The 18843-nt window shown below is 36.6% G+C and overlaps 1 protein-coding gene across 2 annotated transcripts in view; it reads right to left on the reverse strand.

Moving 5' to 3' along the window:
• The window catches only part of RAB22A (RAB22A, member RAS oncogene family), a 32954-nt gene that overhangs the window by 3992 nt on the left and 10119 nt on the right, over window positions 1-18843 (reverse strand). Inside the window, exons 4-7 of one of the 2 annotated variants that reach the window (XM_034433091.3) lie at window positions 16247-16318; window positions 16064-16170; window positions 14992-15101; window positions 12788-12829 (exon numbers count right to left, since the gene is read on the reverse strand). In XM_034433091.3, the coding sequence (XP_034288982.1) occupies window positions 12788-12829; window positions 14992-15101; window positions 16064-16170; window positions 16247-16318 (331 nt within the window). Of the gene's footprint in view, window positions 1-10989; window positions 12830-14991; window positions 15102-16063; window positions 16171-16246; window positions 16319-18843 lie in introns of those variants that run through there. The other variant, XM_034433092.3, reaches the window with a different exon arrangement.

An 18843-nucleotide genomic window follows, 5' to 3' on the forward strand; every position in this document is an offset into this window, starting at 1 on the left:
TTGGTTAGAAGGAAAATAATAAAATGCAACTCAGCGTTCTTCAGTTTGGCTTGTCGATGATATATTTGAAAATGATTTTGGAATTGTATTTTATGGATAGGATGTAAATGAGTAAGCAGTGCGATAATGGCTGCAAAAAAAGAAGACTGAAAATTGCTTCCAAATCATGGGCGATACTACTTTCACTCCTACATTGCATTGGTCAGATGCTACCTTAAGAGATGGGGAGGATGTTTAACCTTGAACAAAAAATGACCATAGGAAGTGTAATTGCAAATTTTTAGCTCTGCAAAGAAAGGCCACACAAAGGAAAATCAGATCCTATTCATGAACATCTCATAGTTCCAGTCGGGATTGGTACCTGGAGAAGGGCAGATTCTATTTTCTAATCTAAAAGTAATTTGAAAACTCTACAAATTATCTCAGAGTTGGTTCCTCTGTGTTGCATGTGTTCAAGCATCAATTTTTTTATTTTTATTTATTAGATTTTTAAAAATCTCACTTGTATTACTTTTATAAATAACTCTGGGAAGCAAATATGCATAATACTATTTTCCCCATAACAACAACCCTGTGAGGTGGGAATAAGTGATCAGCCCAGTTATCCAGCCCGCTTTCATGCCTAAGGTAAGACTAGAATCTCCTGGTTTCTAAATCAGCACCTTAACCACTACACCAAACTAGCTCTCAGTTGGACAGCCATATGTATGAATTTAGCTTTGTTTGCTGGTAAGTGACTGAAATGGAGGCTTGGCTTTTTAATTTTGGATTCTTGCATTAAGCATGGGGATTGAATTTGATGGTCTAAATCGGTGGTCCCCAGCCTTTCTGGCTCCACAGACTTGTGGGGGATGGTTTCACGCAGGCAACCTAATCCCGCTCATGTGCAAATGAAACTTTGCACGCTTGCCTGCCTGTTACATGGCCCAGTTACCAAAAGGCCATGGACTGCTACCGGTTCATGGCCCAGAGGTTGGGGACTCATGATCTAAATGGCCTCTTCGAATTCTATAACTCTGTGAAAATTTGTGTTTTGATATATACATTTTCATTCACTCCCTCATATCTATTCATTCTCTTAGAATTGTTAAAACAGATGTTATAAGGGGCCTTCATTTTATATACTCTCTGTAGTATTGTTCTACAGAAAGTCTATGTGAGGATCACAAAAATGCAGCTGGAAATGACTCAAGCTATTGCATAGTGTAGGCTGCAAATATTTAAGTATTCTGCTTCTTAAAAACCCTTTTAGAAAGATGTTTTGCTGCAGAAGAAATGCTTCCCTGTTCTTCTGGTTGAGGTTGCTCCAGAAGGTAAGATGAAATGACCAGGTCATAATTAATTGCAGACAAAACAAAATTAGCCCGAGACTTTCAGCGTGGGTGACTTTTTCCCTGTAGATTCAGCCTGGAGAATTATCTGTCACCACAATTAACAATTAAAAGATGTTGACAGTTGCCATTCCTTTGAGAGGGTGGGAAAAATGTGGATTGGTTTTATAATACCTTTACAAGTGGTTTTTGCAAATTCAGTGCTGTTGCCTGATAAGATCTTTGAAACCGAGGACTTAAAGCATACAATAATCAATAAAATAGAAAATTCAGTTTAAAGCCAGGCAGTATGCTTGTATTTTATTCAGAAAAAAAAATAAGTTCTGCCTTTCAGCTTAACGGCAACTTTATTGCACCCATTTATTTTCCTTCCTTTGTAGAGGAATTGTTGCAAAACTAGATTCTTGGATTTGTCTTTGGGATAAACAGTTGAACTGAAGTATGCTGGCTGTGGGAATTCTGGGAGTTGAAGTTCAACACATCTTTGTTGAGGTTGAGAAACTGCTCTATAGTAATAGCAGATTTATGTATACCTCAGTTTGGAAGTGAAAACAGATACTCCCTCCCCTTGGTAGCAGTTATAGAAGGCAGCAGATTGCAACAGAGAGCTTCTAAAACTCTTTGGAGTAATATTGAGCTATAATTCATTTCATTTCCAACCAGTCTTGGAGAAGATAGGAATCTATCCAGGGATACAATAGACGAACAGAATTTGGCCATCAAGAATAGAAAAGGCTAGAAACATAGGAATGTGTAGCAGCTTAATATATAATATTGAGAATGGCAATGTTGCAATATCAAAATTAGGACGGTAGTTATCTTTTGCTTAAATACATGCTTGTTTAATGTATCTTTCCTCAATCTGATGGGGGGGAAAGGCATGCTGGACTATACTATCCATTATCTCCAACGTGTGCCCTCTGGGAATAATAGTAGTTGGACTTGAAGATTCCTAGAGTGCATCAGTTTCTTGTTTTAAAAAAAAGGGAGGGGGAACTCTGAAGATTGCAGAGTTTTTATCATGGCTGGCCACTTAGTACAGCATAGTACATACATAGAGCTAGAAGGAGGCAGCAGCTACATAATTTGATGGTCAATAAATTGCCCATTCCTATATATTTCAACATGATGTGTAGTGCTATAAATTGTACAATATGTTATTAATTGCCTAAATCTGTTGTTAGTAAAAAAATAAATGTTGAGTGCATTGTCAGAACTCGCGATAACGTAGTATTTCTATCACATATAAAAATAAAGGACTGTTATTGTAAATGTAAAATAATCCCACACACGTGACTATTTTATCCAGTTTACTTTGGGATGCCTAGATTCATAGATTCAGCTCAGTGTAGTGGTTAAAGCATCAGGCTAGAAACCAGATACCATGAGTTCTAGTCCTGCCTTCAGCATGAAGGTAGCTAAGTGATCTTGGGCCAATTGTTTTCTCTCAGCCCTAAATTGGAGACAATGGGAAACCACTGTCAGAAAAGCTTACCAAGAAAATGGTAGGGACTTATCCAGGCAGTCGTCAGGACTCCTCCTGACCTGAAGGCATTAAACAACACATATACACACATGCAAGCCTCAAGAATGAGGATGGGAATAATTTCAGAATTCATTAAGAACTACAGATCACATTGAAAGCATGTGTTACAAACATTTTTATTAAATAATTTACAACTTTTATCTTGCACAATACATCCAGCTTGTGAGTTAGGGTACTGTTATACTATAAGAGTACATTTTTTAAGCTGACACAAGGCTTTTTAATATGTTAAAATCAATGTTCCCTCACAAAACTATAACTATGAGAAGGAATGACCAAAACAAAACCCCCACCCTTCCAATGCCAAGATATTAGAAATTAGGAATTCTCTACCTTACTTCATCATCCTTTCACATAGTCTTAGGACCAGCCTAAGAACACATGCACACGTATACACACACACACTCACACACACTCAACTCTTCAGCCTTCCCTATGCTTGGCAAATCACGGTCAATGTTTTACCAGTTCAATATCAAGCTTCTTTTCATGCAAATACAAGCAGCTCCCTGACACCCCTCCACTCAGTGCAATCCACTGCAATGTTACCCCTTACAAGCCTCACTGAAATTAATCCAGAGTTAAGCAGGCCAAGATTCTGTTTCTCACAGCCCCTTTACTGATGTTTACATTTAGAGGAAAGTTTGTACCCTTGGACTAACAACATGTTAATTTCAGCAAGACAGTTCAGTAATTTGTGACATTTCAATTTTAGGGTGAAGAAAAAAAAGACTTCTATAGCAATATTTTTTTCCCTTTTAATGATACAGAAAAAAACACCATGCACTTAATTTCTGCACAGCAAAAGATTAAGCCAAGAATTGGAGTAATTATACTCAAATCCGTGCTACAAGAACATTTCTAAAACAGACCTGGGTCACAGGGGAAGGCCCTTGGTACCCCTAAGGGAGTGCTTCGGTACTCTATCTTCTCTATAAGAAATAACGGGAAGAAGTCATCCCTTGATTTGTAATAAGGCAGCATTATTAGGGCAGATGATATCCAGTTACTGTATACATCTCTACCCCGGACCAAATGGCAGAAGCAATGGAAGCCCTTGCTTATTATACTGGTTGAATAGGGAGAAGCAAATTCAGGTTCAACTGAAGCCAAACAGAAGGGCTATGCATTCAGAAGGCCACTGATTCTGTGATTATTACATCTTTTACTCTTCTCCTGAAAAAAGGAGACTGCAATCACTGCAATATCTGAAGAGGCACAATCTGTTCTAACTTGATCTAAACAATTCCTTAACTATAAACTATATTTCACAATCCATTTTACTGATGAACTGATATGTCATTTAGAAATATTATATATCTTGGAGTAGGGTGACTAATCATTTTGTAGCAGAAAATAGGGAGTGTCAAATATCAATTTCAAATGACATTGCCTCTTTCTTTGCACTTCCAGGGGTTTAGCAAAACTTCCCTCTTTTTTTAGTTTTACAATTGTCAACATACCTTTCTCCTTAATCACTTATTACCTAAGCAGACATAACCAGTTTCCCTCCAAAAGATTTATCCCCAAGATTTTATCTTTTGAACCAACCTTTCCAGTTTGTCAATCTGCTTCTTTAATTGCACTACTCAGACCTGAGAATGCAATTTGAATAAAATCTAACAAAATATCAAGTCCTTCTCAAGTTGTGGAGCCTGTCTTCATCTGTGTACTTTTATAAGGCAAAAATCTTCTTTTTACCCCATTTCATCCATAAATGACGTTTTCCAAACTCTCACTCTAAAACAGACTTCTGTACAGTTCTATCCACCATTTTGTACTTATTTGACACATCTACCTTTGCAGAATTTCATTTTCATATTGTCTATCCATGTCCCCATGGGGAGATCATTTTGAAGATTTCTACTAAGTGGATACATACTAACTACCCCTTATTCTATTATATTAAGAGCCTTATATCCCCATAAGGTGATGTTCAAAAGGCAACTGAATTTTGGTTTTTTTCCCCTTGAAAACATTTCGCTTCTCATTCAAAAAGCTTCTTCAGTTCTCAATGAGAACCAAAACATTTCCAAGGGGAAAAAAACAAAATCCAGTTGCCTTTTGAACAGCATCTTTGAGACAACCATGACCTGGATGATTGAAAATCTCCAGAGACATATCCCCACAATCATATTTTCCCCCTATCGTTGCTGCCTCTGTTTTCCCCACAAACTGCACAATAAATATAGTCCTCATGAAGAATGATGATGATACTAAGTATTGGACTTAGAGACCTGTTTATAAATTGAAAAAAAGAGCAGTGCTCTTTATGATATATTTAATATTTTTTTCCTTTACTATAAGCACAAATGCTAATGCCATAGGTGTTTCTGAATTACAGTGCTGCTCAGTCTCTGTAAGTCTAAAATGAATTCTGTATGATCTAAATAAATGGAGTGTACACTTGCAACCATAATTGTTTTTAACTACAGTGATTCCACATACACAATAATTTAGCAGGCTAAAAGTACGTGTGATCTGAATAGAATTGGTGTGGCAAAAAGATTCACTGACTACTTTTGTCTTCCATATAGATTACTTCTAGAACCAAGACAAAAAAATTCCCAGGATCCACAAGATGCAATTGTGAATCTTGATTAAATCAGATCTGTATAAATGACTTAAAGGCCAAACCAGATGTGTCATTAAATGTGTTAATGAATTTATACACGGGGCTTTTTCTAGTGTAAATAGCTGCAATCATGCCTGACAATAATATTGGCTTAGTGAATACGAGTAATCCCTATTAAATTTAATGAACCATTTCTTTTCAATGCAAACAGTATTCTTTTCTCTTGAAAAAGAAAGGATGGAGTCCTTACCCTACAGTACTGCTTATTATAATCTTGCAAAAGAAGTCCAACACCGCACTGAGAACCTTCTTCTGAGTTGCAACCACAGAGTATATAGAAAAGTAACATTTTGAGTTCAGCTACTGCTACTATAATTAAACTATTATGTCTAAATACTTTATTTATAAAACATTTCTGCCAGATAAAAAGCTTCTGAAGGTTAGCCTTTTCACCAGTTCCATTAAATGTAAGATAATACATTTAATGCTGCACCAAGGTAACAACTTGCCACATAGCTATCTGCAGGGGATAGAGTGGACTTGGGACAATGGGGATGTAAGAAAATATATGACATCATGCAAACAATGCAACTTGTATTGTGTCAGGCAGCATGGCACAATTATATAATTGTTTCTTTGATGTCATCATGGTCTGTTACCGACACCTATGGCTCCCCACAGTGAAGGCAAGCAAAGGCTAAACTGAAACTACAAGAAAAATCTGAAAACGGAACCAGAGCAACTCCATGAGCAGAAGAAAGTAAGTTTCTTTAATGTAGTTCTGCTATTTACAAAAATTCTGCCAGACTAACTGCATTCTTTAGGGAAAAGGGGAATAAAAGGTCCAGGAGTCTGGCCTCTGTTGCTTCCCCTAACAGAGAAAATTTAAGCTAGCCACCCTCTTTATTCCACCCTCCACTCTAGCTAGAGATCTCAGCACAATAGTTTAGCAATAGAAAAACAAAAAGTAACAAAAATCACCCACCTTCTGTATTAACAGAATTTATCTACTGATATAAGAACATTTTATCTGATTGGTGTGGCTCTCCAGAATGACATGCAATTTTGGCTACAAAGCGTTACTGTTATTTTGCATGAATGAGGGGCTCAGTTATAGAACCTATATTTTGTATTCAAAATGCATCAGGTTTAACATCCAAGACCCTAATAAAAGCTAGGCAATAGGCAGTGTAAACTGTTATTTAGGCTTCCTAGGATTTTAAAGACAAATTTTTTAAAGGAAAGGTTTGTTTCTTCTGACAAGTCTATAATAGCGTTCTTGCTATACAGGAAGGAAGAGCTGGGAGTATCATTATGTTTTGTTCTGATTTTTTTTAATATGCTGAAGTGATTTAATTCTGGATGCAAGCTTCTCAGGGTACAAGAAATTGAATGCAATTATATATGGCTCATGTAAGAGACAGAATGAAAATATCCTGTTGGTTAAGTTCAAAGGAGGAGAAAAATCAATTGAAGGCAATTATTTAATGCTTGCCTGTGTGTCTGTCATGGAAGAATGAGTTATTAGAAAATCCCCAAACCTTAATCATAAAATCTTGACATTCCTCAAAAAATATCTGCTCAAGGAAAAAACATTTTTACCCAAAATGACTACTGAAAGCTGGGTACTTTTGAAATATAATTTCACTGGGAAATGTCCTAAATGTGTGTAGTCCTTCTTGCAGCTATTTATAAAGTGAAACCATAGATGAGGAGTGGTGGGTTAGGCAGTTCAAATGGCTGCATGCCTGCTGTAAATTAGAATTCCCCCAAGATCATCCAGAGGAAGATTTGCTGATCCAAGCTACTAAAAATAAAACCTATCCTGTTCAGCAAACACAGTACAGAAAAAGGACATTCCAAAAACATCCATTGAAATGCAGGGCAATCAATATGATACACTAGATTCCAGTTGAAGCGAGGCACACCCCATTGTGACCTAAACTAAATAATTCTGCTATTCATAGCAAGAGTTCTCTTTCCTCCAATCACTGCAGGAAATACTCTTACAGTAGCAAAGGCATAGCAGGCCAGCTTTGTTAATTCCAGAAATTAGTGTAACGATGAAGAAAGACCAACAGAGTAAAGAGATGAGAAAATGCTAAGACACATTTCACCTTCTTTGCTTTAAAAGCCTAAGCAGGAGCTACAGTAGATGTTGATCACAAAGTAAGACGAAACAGAATGCTTTTCCGTATTTGGCTCACCTATCTTCAGTGACTGACCAAACAGTTTTTTCCCTTAATTTAACTTCTATCATTTCCTGCAGTATATTTCCTGTTGCTTTCAGGTTGGAACAGTAAAGGGAATCACTACAGCAAGGTCAGCTGAGGCCTAAAGACTGTCAGCAGGTCCTACATATTTAAGAAGCAAGCGAAAAATAATTTGCCAGAAATGTTTCCTTCTGAGTGACTAGTAATATTATTTGCATCGTCAGTGGTGGGCTGCTGCCATTTCGGACGAACTGGTAGTTGCAGCCTACGGGTGGGCCTGCCTCCCCGACCAGGTGCTATGCCATCCTATTTAGCTACATTTTTTAAGACGTGTGCATGCATGCAAGCCACATGCCTGAGCAAAGCGCATGTGCTCACATTTTTGGTGCTGGGCAAACCAGTTGTTAATTTATGTCCCGCCCACCTCTGGTAATCCTCTATATTGCAGTGCTACTAGACTTGAAAGAACTCTTTGAACTCATACTTCTGAATATAGAATAATAACATGTAGGTTCAATTAAATTCCATTGGGCAACCTGAAAGGTATGTGTATGTTTATTAATCTGAAAGCTAAATCTTGACAAATGGACCTTGGAATATTTCTGACAGACTCAAGCTCCCATTGGAACTTTGAGGAGTGTGTTTTGAGATAATTTTGGATATGCTTTCAAAAGTAACTCTGCCCTTCCCCTAATTAATGTCTCCAGTCAGAGAAACGTATTTACCTCTTTTAGTCCTGACTGTAGCAACAGAGATCTGACACTACCAAAAGGTTATTTTCAGTAGTTATCTGCATTATCTTTTCAATCACTATTTAAAGCAAGATAAATACATTTTTTCTTTATCTATTGCATTTTGCATATTAAAGCCATGTTTTTAAAATGTATGCATGGTGACTAATATATCTTAGATATGCCACCAAAAGTAAGTTCCCTACATAAATGACCTAAATTTTACTGCAGTGTCCAAACCATAATTTATAGGAAAGGTGGAATGATACCTGATATTGGGAGAAGTCTTTAGGGTTGCTATTTAAAGTATATGCATATCAAAGCCATAATCCTATGTGCATTTACAGGGAGAAAGTCCCAATGAATTGTTTCTTTGAGAAGGTGTCAAGCAGGCTGTTTATTGCAGGTTATTCGCCTGTATGAGATTTCACATGGATTTATGTGCTCACTATCTCCCAAGTAATTGAAATCTTATCTTCAGCTTTGTTTTAATTTATATTGGAATAAGCATGATGCTGAATGACAAGAGCAGTATCTTCTTACCAGATGCCTTTCTATTAATTCTTACAAGATTTGTGCTGTTACATGAAACTAATACATTGCAACATATAGAAAACAAAAGAGGACATACTCTCGACTTTTTTGTAGGTGCTATAACATAAAGGTTATATACATTAGATCTCTCCTCCCGCCTTCCAGAAAAGCCCTATGAATGGGATCTAGGATCAATGCAAGATTGGTGGGTAGATATTTTTTTCTTTACAAATAACTCACATAATACAAGGGATGCTGAAGCTCAAAATTCATATTAATTTGCATAGCAATAAGCAGATAGCACTGAGGTACTGTAAATAACCCCCATTCTCCAGTAATGAGTAGGGATTTAGATTTAAATTATCTCAATACAAATATCTGATTAAGTACTGTACATCCAGGGAACTTTTAAGGCAGGCTAACCCGCTGGCAGTGAACTCAATGACTTGGGAATTTTCTGCAATACAGCCAAGGCCATAGCTTATGCTTGAAATGTCACTCTGCAGAGCCACATGTTAACACAAGGTAACACTAAAGGTAGCCCTCAACCTACAACTATTTGTTTAGCCACTGTTCAAAGTTACAATGGCAGTGGAAAAAGGTGACTTGTGACCAGTCTTCAATTTACAGCCATTGCAGCATCCCCCATGGTCACATGATCAAAATGCAGGCACTTGTCAACTGGCATGTATTTAGAACAGTTACAGTGTCCTGGGGTCATTTGATCACCATTTGCCACCTTCTTAGCCAGCTTCCAACAAGCAAAGTTAATGGGGGGAACTGAATTCGATAATGACCATCTGATTTACTTACCAACCATGGCAACCACCTTACTTAGCAACAGAAATTCCAGCCCCAATTGTGGTCATTAGTCGAGGACTACCTATAGCAGTAGCTTCAAAAGATGCAGCTGGTGATCTGTTAAAATATTCTGTTTACAGAGAAGGTGAAATAAAAAGAAACCCTCTAATTATAGGTAATTGTAAGAAAGTAATATCACAATGGCATAAGTGAATGATGAAAGCCTTAAATAGCGGAAAGGTGCTACTATCATGCAGAGATAAAGTTGGCTGCTCCAGACGTGAGTAATATTCTCCAAAATAAGCTTTGTGCTTGACCTCTCTTTATCTGTGGCATTAACTATTTTAAAGACTTATTTAGACTAACCAGTAAAGTATCATCAAGAAACGGAATAGTTTCTTGTGATTATAAGAAGTGATTATAAAACAACCATGTGAAGAAGTTTTGATAACAGTTTGGATAAACATATAACCACTGGCTTTCCAATATTATATCTATACAAGGCTGCCCTGGAGGACAATGATTTATCTGATAAGAGGAGAATATTTGTAGCTCAGGGTTGAAATGGGGGTGGGGGTGGTTCTTGGTGCTCTCTGAGCTTGGTTGTTTTCTTGCAGATATTGCTTACCCGAACTAGGTAACATCATCAGTGCAGTCTGTTTCTATTAAAATGTAGGTACAGAAGCAGCCTAATTATCTCCAATTCATTAAAAGGGGGGGGGGGGTTTAACTAACATGAGGTTAAATCTAAAAAGTTGTTTTAAGCACTAAAGGTCCTAAATGTGTTTACCAGAGATTTTTGCTTTCCTCAACCCCATGGTAGTTCCTTGCCAAATTTCAAAGGTCTCTGAAGCAGCACAGAGTTTTCATGGGAGTTTCTCAGGTGTGGTACAATGCTAGAAGGAACTGACTGCTAGATTCTTGCTGAAGCCTAATAAAAGACTTGGGGAAAAAATCCTTATTTGACTTCAGTTTAAAGTACTGAGCAAACTGCCTTGAAAACACCCCAGTAAGTACATCCATGACATTCTTTCTTTCACACATTCAGTTCCACATATGTTGCCGGACAAACATTATATCCTTGATAAAACAGTGAAGAGTCAAAGCTATTGGATTGACTTGTAATGCCAACCTCTCCAAGCTTCAATTCTCAATAATTATTGCCAGTATATGGCTCTTTGGACTAGGTGACATACATGTCCTCAAGCTGATTCTTGAAAGTAAAATTCAGAACTAATGACATAGACAAGTCAAGATATGGAATGAACAATACATTTCACTATTAATATACAGATTCATAGTTTGGTTAGCGAGAATGCCAAATACTCCATAATTGGCTTTTTCTTTTCAGAGAAACTTCTGATAAAGCATACAACATACTACAAAATTAGAATTTTGAATTCTTAGACAAATTCACATGGGCTTAAATATCCTGACTCAATGCTTCCAATTGCATTGGTTAACTATAATAATTCTCCCAAGAGTAATGCTGAATTATATGGTATAGAATAAAAAAGTATAAACTGTCTATTTCCAACGTAACCCTTGAAATTCCCTTTTAAGTGGTGAATTAAGAGCAAGCCACCAGACATGTTCCACCAAATAGGAAATATCAAAGCCTGATAGCTTCTTTTACGCACTATGAATTTATCTGCCTATGTTTTAAAAAGAAAAAAACATGGGGTATGTTTGCTCTATTAGCAACAAAATAAATGGTAAGAAATCATATGATGGGGCAAGATTAATTTATAGTTTAAAATAAATGGAAAGCACAACTAAAGAAATAACCTGTTTAAAAGAGGATGAGTTCAACTCGACACTGTCCCAGACAGTTAGCTCTGAATGCCATTTCTAGATTATTCGGTGATTTGTTCCCAAAGGAAGCCTCAAAGTACTCTAGCAGCAACCTCTACTGGATAGTGAGGGAAATCTTTCCCAGTGCTATTCTAGAGGACGCCAACTGATTTAAGGCTCATTGCTCAGGCTGGAATTCCCGGCAATTGTTTGTAGGACCTTCTTTCACAATCCACCTCATGGATGAGAGAGAGAAATAAACAAGAATCCTACCTTTAGCAATGGCACTTTCATAATTTATATTACTTCAGACACTGGTTTCATAAATAAGTATAAAATGGTTTATGCTAAGCAATTAGAAACATTTCCCACCTAACATGCTTGCTCTAAGGCTACTGACAGCAACTGATACCTGTCAGTTGTGGTCAAATTATTTTCATCTATTTCATCTAAGCTTCTTACTAGTATCTTAACTGGAAGTTATTAAGAAGAGTCTACATCTATTGAATTATAAAATAATTAAATATAACAAGCTAAGATTGTCTAAGGCTACACTTTCCTTTTTTGTTTTTTGTTTTGCTTAAAAGCAAAGTTCTTATTTATATTTCTATAATAATATCAGAAAATAAAAAGTGCAAGTTAAGATTGGGTACTGAATGGGCTGATTTGGTCACTCTTATCAGTATCATTATTCTGGTAGCCACATCAATCATCTGTTCTTTCTAGTCTTTCAAGAAGCAACAATGCAAACATTAAGGCTTATAATAACAGCAAGGAGGAGTGTAGAATGGCACTAACATCAAGCCAAACCTTTCTTTTCCATATTCTCTAACCCACTCCCTCCAAAATCCATAAAAAGTGCTAGTTTCACTTCCCCAATTACAAAAGCATGGCAATGTTTTTCTACAAAACTATGAAATATCAAGGCTTATAATCTGTACATTGGATTCTCCTCTTCAAAGATTAAAGCAGAATGAAAGGCAATTCCCTTTGACTGTAAGAGATTAGTCTGTACACTGCACATGTGGGAACAGTCTTGACAGCAAAATCTCCACAGAATGTATGTAAGAATGCCAGAAATGGTCCATGTTGGGGTCTTTGAATTTCAGGCAGATCAGAATCCAGTATCAGTAATAGATACTCAAAATAAACCCTTAATGTTTAAGGCCAAATACTTTATAAAAGCTAGCTTGTTGGGTCTCAATATCAACAACAGCTGCGTTTTGTCACAGAAGGCTGTCTTCTAAGTTTGAAACCCTTACCAATAGATGGAGGGTTGGCATCGGTGGATGGAATTCTACGACCTGCAGAGGTAGGGAAAAAACCAGCATTAAAGAGCATTAAAAGAACAATTGAGGAAGACTGTAAGTAAAATGGGAGGCTATACTAACAGGATAAATAAATAAGAGACTCCTTCCTAAAGTCTAGCTCCATTACAAGACATTCATAATTTTGGTAATACATAAAAAAAGAGAGAAGAATTTTCTCAAGACACCCATTAAAACACAGGTCATACAGATAAAAATTTAACCATCAATGCTGCAGCTATTGTTCAGCAGCCTTGAAGTCAGGCTAACCTTTCTTCAAATAATAGGATTAAAGGTCAAGGAAAAAAAATGATAAAATACGTTTTTTTTAAAAAAAGACTAGAAGCCTTAATATGGATTTTTTGATGAAAGAAATATTGATGATTTATGGATATGGGGGAAGGGTTAAAGAAGAAGGGAAAAGAGTAAGATGGCAATTACTCAATAAAAAGAAGGGCGGAATTCAAAATTCTGTTTTCTCTTTTTTTACTTCTCTTTGTTCTTATTTCATTTCTTTGTTCTTATTTTTCTTTTCATGTATTATAAATTATAATAAAAATATTACCCCCTCCCCCCAAGTACTAGGATTATGTTTCTTGAATTAAACCAAAAGTACTGGTAAACTACACCAAATAATTTATTCAAACTGCTTGGAATTCATCTAAGCTGAATGCTTAATGATTAACTTGGAAGCTCACTTATAAATTTAGCATTTCAAGTTTATTTACCGTATTTTTCAGACTATAAGATGCCCCAGTTTATAAGACGCACTTACCTTTTGGGGAGGAAACAAGAAAAAAAAATCTGCCTCTGCCTCCCAGCAATTTGCATCCTTGCAGCAAACAGCCTGGTCAGCTTCAGAACAGCCTGATTTAGCACAAGTAGCTGATTGGTGATTGGATTGGCCTCCCGGAATCCCAATGATCAGTTGTTCCAGGCTGCGGGGATCGCCGCTGCCTCTGTGCGCCCCGTTTTCGGCCTGTTCCAGGCGGTGGGGATTGCCGCCTATTGCCACTGAATGGGATGCATGGAAAATGGGATGTGCGGAGGCCGAAAACAGAACGTGTGAAGGCCGAAAATGGGGCACATGGAGGAAGTGATAGGTGGCGGCGATCCCCGCAGCCTGGAACAGCTGATCGTTGGGATTCCGGGAGGCCGATCCACCCGCCAATCAGCTGCTCATGCTAAATCAGGCTGTGCTGAAACTGACCAGGCTGTTTGCTGCAAGGAGGCAAATTGCTGGAGGCAGAGGCCGAAGGGTGGGGGCTGGTGGGTGGGCGGGGGCTTCGACAACATTCGCTTTACAAGACACAGAGACATTTCCACCCAATTTGGGGGGGCGGGGGGAAGAGTGTGTCTTATAGTCCGAAAAATAGTAATTAAGTAAAAGTACCACACAAAATTGCCAGTGTCATATCAGATTAATTACATAACATTAATTATCAGATATTGATAATTTCTTTTTCTCTCTCTCCATGGAACTAAAGGTTCTCTTACATAATAAACTGGTAATTTTCTGGTGCAAATAAATAAATTACACACACACACACACGTTAGTACAAATTATCATAAAATACACTATTAAACATGATACTGGATAGTTTAAATGAAGCTTAAACATGTTCATAGCAACAGTTGCATATATAAAATAGTAAATAAAAAAATTAAACCTCTATGTTTAAATTCATTTCCCAGGAGAGAAGTGTATTATTTTTCTTACACCACCACAGAAACTTGGGAACAAGAACATGTGTTTTAAATGTGGCTACTTGATACATTTGAGAAGTGCTTTTCTCACATCAACACAATGAAGTACTGATTTCAAAAAATTTGCACAGCTCTAATGCTTATTGTATATTCCATAACATCACCTTCTAGTGATATGAAACAAACCCACTACCTATTGGTTAGCAAAGTTAAGACATTTAACAGGATGAAAAATGTTAATGCTGGTACTTTTCCCATTCTTCTGCCAAGATATGATTTGAAAGATCAAATTAACCTCTGCATCCTAATGATGAAATGATAATGATGCTAATTATGAAGAGAGTGTACAACTAGTAGAAGCAGAGCATGAAGCTAATATAAGATTCCTTTTTGTTAGTAACTAGGAACTCAAGAAGAAAAATATTAGTGATTTACTGACGTTGAATACTTACTTATTTCTATAAACAGTTCATTTATGTTTATTGCATTTTTTGCACTAGTCTCTACAAATATTGCATGGATGGAATCTGCATAGTCTTTAGCATCTTTTTCGATAACTTCTCTGCAGGGTGGGAAGAGAATACATACTATAAATAAACAATAATTTACCTTCATTTTAGCAAAGAAAATTAATTGCAAATCAATGTAGATTATCAGTTATTTCTACAATTAAGCCAAACTCTGTAACACACTTTATCTGAGAGATGTGGAAATAGAATCAGTTTTTGTTTAACACAATTTGTAGTAGTAGTACATCTCTCTAGACTGCCAAAACATTAGTGGTTCAATATAACAGGTAGCTGCCCAGAGTCATTGATTGAGAGTGAGATAGGCAGCTATAGAAATTGATTGATTGATTGAATAAAATATAGCAAGAAAAAGGATGTGGATAATTCTGCACATCATAAAACAAACCTTTGGTTCCATAACGATTTACTGATAGTTAAAGCCAATAATTTTTTGTGATGTATGTCCAGGAAAGCATGGATGGCATTTAGATGTTTAAATGAAGATGTCAACTTGCAAAGCTTTCAAGTTGCCATGAGCAGGAGGGAGGGAGAACTGATAGAGCTGATTAATTTCAGCATTCCTACATCATCTCAGCATTTGCTTTCCCAGCATCTGCCTTCCACTCAACCAATTATTTAGGAATTATGTTCTGTTCTCTCCTTGTCCAAACAGGATTTAATCAAATGCAATCATAGTTTAATCATAGTTATATACAGTTCATGCTGCATCCCTTCTACCCTTTGTTATTTAACAAATAGCCCAATTTTCTTTCAGTGGTTTGATTAACATAGTGGCTGGTAGTAAAAATGAAAGTAAATTACAGTAGTGAATATTAAAAACTTAATAAAATTTGTTTTGAGACAGACTGTTTCTTGCCTCTTCTTCAATGTATTAAAATTAATTAAGGATTAAAGTATCTATATATTTTTGGGAAAGAAAGTATAACAAGAGATTGTACTGGTAGGTTTGTAATAAAATGTTACCAACAGCTAGATAAGACCCTCTTTAATTTACCTTACATCATTAAGATCACACTTATTTCCAGCAATTGCTACAACAATATTGGGTGGTCCATGCTGGCGAAGTTCTTTTACCCAGTTTTTTAATGTTGAAAATGTTTCCTAAAATGGAAGCAACAAGATCAGTAAATCTAATAAAACAGCCAATTTGTAGATTTTGCAAATGCATTTAATTTACCTCTTTTGTAATATCATAGACTATAATAGCTGCTGCAGACCCTCGATAATACATTGGTGCCAGAGCACGAAACTGTAAAGAGAAAGAGCACATAAAAATGGCTTCTGTGCCATAGTAATCATATCAAATATTAAATGAAAGTGGGATTGAAATATGAGTAAGAGAAATAAAATAAAATTCATTATAAGGCATCTTTGTCCTCTATCAGTTTTTTTTTCCTCACATTTCCTCCAAATAAACAAGTAATACAATTAAATGAGAATCTAAATATAACAACTTGGAAAAGCAATTTAAGCAAAGAGAAAGTGATTGGCTCTGATCGCTTAGCAAGTTTCACAGTTCAGTGGATTATATGTACCTAGAGCACTCTGAACTCTTAACCCTTTAAACAATATAAAACATGTTCATGCTCTGTGAAGTTTTAAGTAGCATTCATAAATTGCGGAAGTGCAAGGAGACAGTATAGATTATATCTTCATTTCAATTATTTTGTTTTTTTTTTTAAAAATAAAGTAATAAAGATACTGACATAATTTATTTTCCATTTCTAGCACAATATTACATATAGTATAATATCCGGCACATTGATGGGCATTTTGCTAGAATATGAGGATACATAATGAATCCATTTATGATGTATCCATATAATTGCTAGATTTATAATAAAGCAACTAGAAATACAAAAAATGGTATATGATATAGAAGAGCCGTGGTGGTGCAGTGGTTAGAATGCAGAACTGCAGGCTAACTCACTGCTCACTCCAGGAGTTTGAACAGCTCAAGGTTGACTCAGCCTTCTGTTTCTTCCAAGGCTGGTAAAACAAGGACCCAGATTGTTAGGGGCAATATGCTGATTCTGTAAATCACTGACAGAGGGCTGTAAAGCAGTATGAAGTGGTATATAAGTGCTAAGTGCTATATGACATGGGAAAAAAACTTGCTCTCATTTTATATGCAATTTAAAGCAATTTAAAACTTCAGGCAAAACATATAGAATGCATTATTTAGACGTAGTGAAATAAGAAAATCAATGCAAATCATTTTTCAAAGTGATTAGGTCAAGGCTAAGTGGGAAATTGAAGCCGAATGTTCTTCATTCTTAGTCATACTGACCCTTTCTATAGTTGCTACAAAAGGGGAGGATCACAATTCTGAGTCACAAAGCTAACAATAAATACATCATGTTATTTTTGTTGCAAGAGCTGCAAGTTTTACTCAAATAAAAAGAACATCCTCTTTTTTTTCAAACATTGCAAAATCAGCTACATATAGACATATTTTTTAAAAAATAGACTCTAAAGTTTCATAAAATTTATGAAAGAATTCAAGAGAAAACACAAAAATAAAATTGAGGACGTTTCAAGCAATAACATTACATATTACAGCTGTGCAAAACACTGAAAGAAGCACTTCTTAAAGTGTGTTGATGCAAATAGAAAGTGTGTGTGTGTGTATATGGAAGTATCCCTCCTCAAAATGCTGACATAACACTGTCCTCCAGAAGGCTGGAGGGGTGAGTGTGGGGTTGCCCATAATGTTTTTGCCAGCAGTTCTAGTGGACTACTGTCTAAAGGTAAAGGTTCCCCTCGCACATATGTGCTAGTCGTTCCTGACTCTAGGGGGTGGTGCTCATCTCCGTTTCAAAGCCGAAGACCCAGCACTGTCCGAAGATGTCTCTGTGGTCTTGTAGCCGGCATGACTAAATGCCAAAGGCGCCCAGAACGCTGTTACCTTCCCACCAAACGCGGTCTCTATTTTTCTACTTGCATTTTTTACATGCTTTCGAACTGCTAGGTTGGCAGAAGCTGGGACAAGTAACGGGAGCTCACCCCATTACGCGGCACTAGAGATTCGAACCGCTGAACTGCCAACCTTTTGATTGACAAGCGCAGCATCTTAGCCATTGAGCCACCGCATCCCTTGGACTACTATCTACACATACACAAAAAGATCAGGGAAAAGGCTCCGAAGCAGCTCTGTATTCAAGAGAAGCCAACATATTTTGTGAAGTGCCTCTTCAAATGCTTTGCATGCAGTCTTCCAAGAAAGTCACAGGTTTAAAGCCATACATTTGGAGGTGGGGGGGGGGGAAGAGCCTAAGTGGACAAATATTAATGCAGCACAGAAAAAGGCTTCCTCAAGAAGAAATCATTTAAGGAAGGGTTTTTTCCTAGCAAATATAATTACATCAACAAGGGGGTGAAGCTAAAATTTTGATCCTGTTTTTTACTGGCAAATGTTAATTCGCATTGGAAATCACATTTCCAAGAATGGGGAAGTGAAAATTGTAATAATTTTAAAATAGCAATCTTAAGAGGAAAAGTAATCATCCTTCTTTTATGAGTCTAAGTTCCCATGTTATACCATTCCCATGTTATACCATTCCTAGGCTGTCTTATCATCAAAGCCTCATTAAAGTTTCTGAAATACAAGAGATAAACTGACCCAGAATACATAGAGCCTAGCATGGATCCATGCACTATAGAGTAATTACTAGTATACATTTAAATAAGGATATCTTTTTCCTATGCATTTTCTACTATGCATCAAATTGTTTTCCAATTCATTGTCTCATTTTATCTTAATTCATGGACATA

The sequence above is a fragment of the Pantherophis guttatus genome, chromosome 3, assembly GCF_059756535.1.
Source record: "Pantherophis guttatus breed Tessera chromosome 3, ASM5975653v1, whole genome shotgun sequence".
In the NCBI taxonomy this organism is placed as follows: domain Eukaryota; kingdom Metazoa; phylum Chordata; class Lepidosauria; order Squamata; family Colubridae; genus Pantherophis; species Pantherophis guttatus.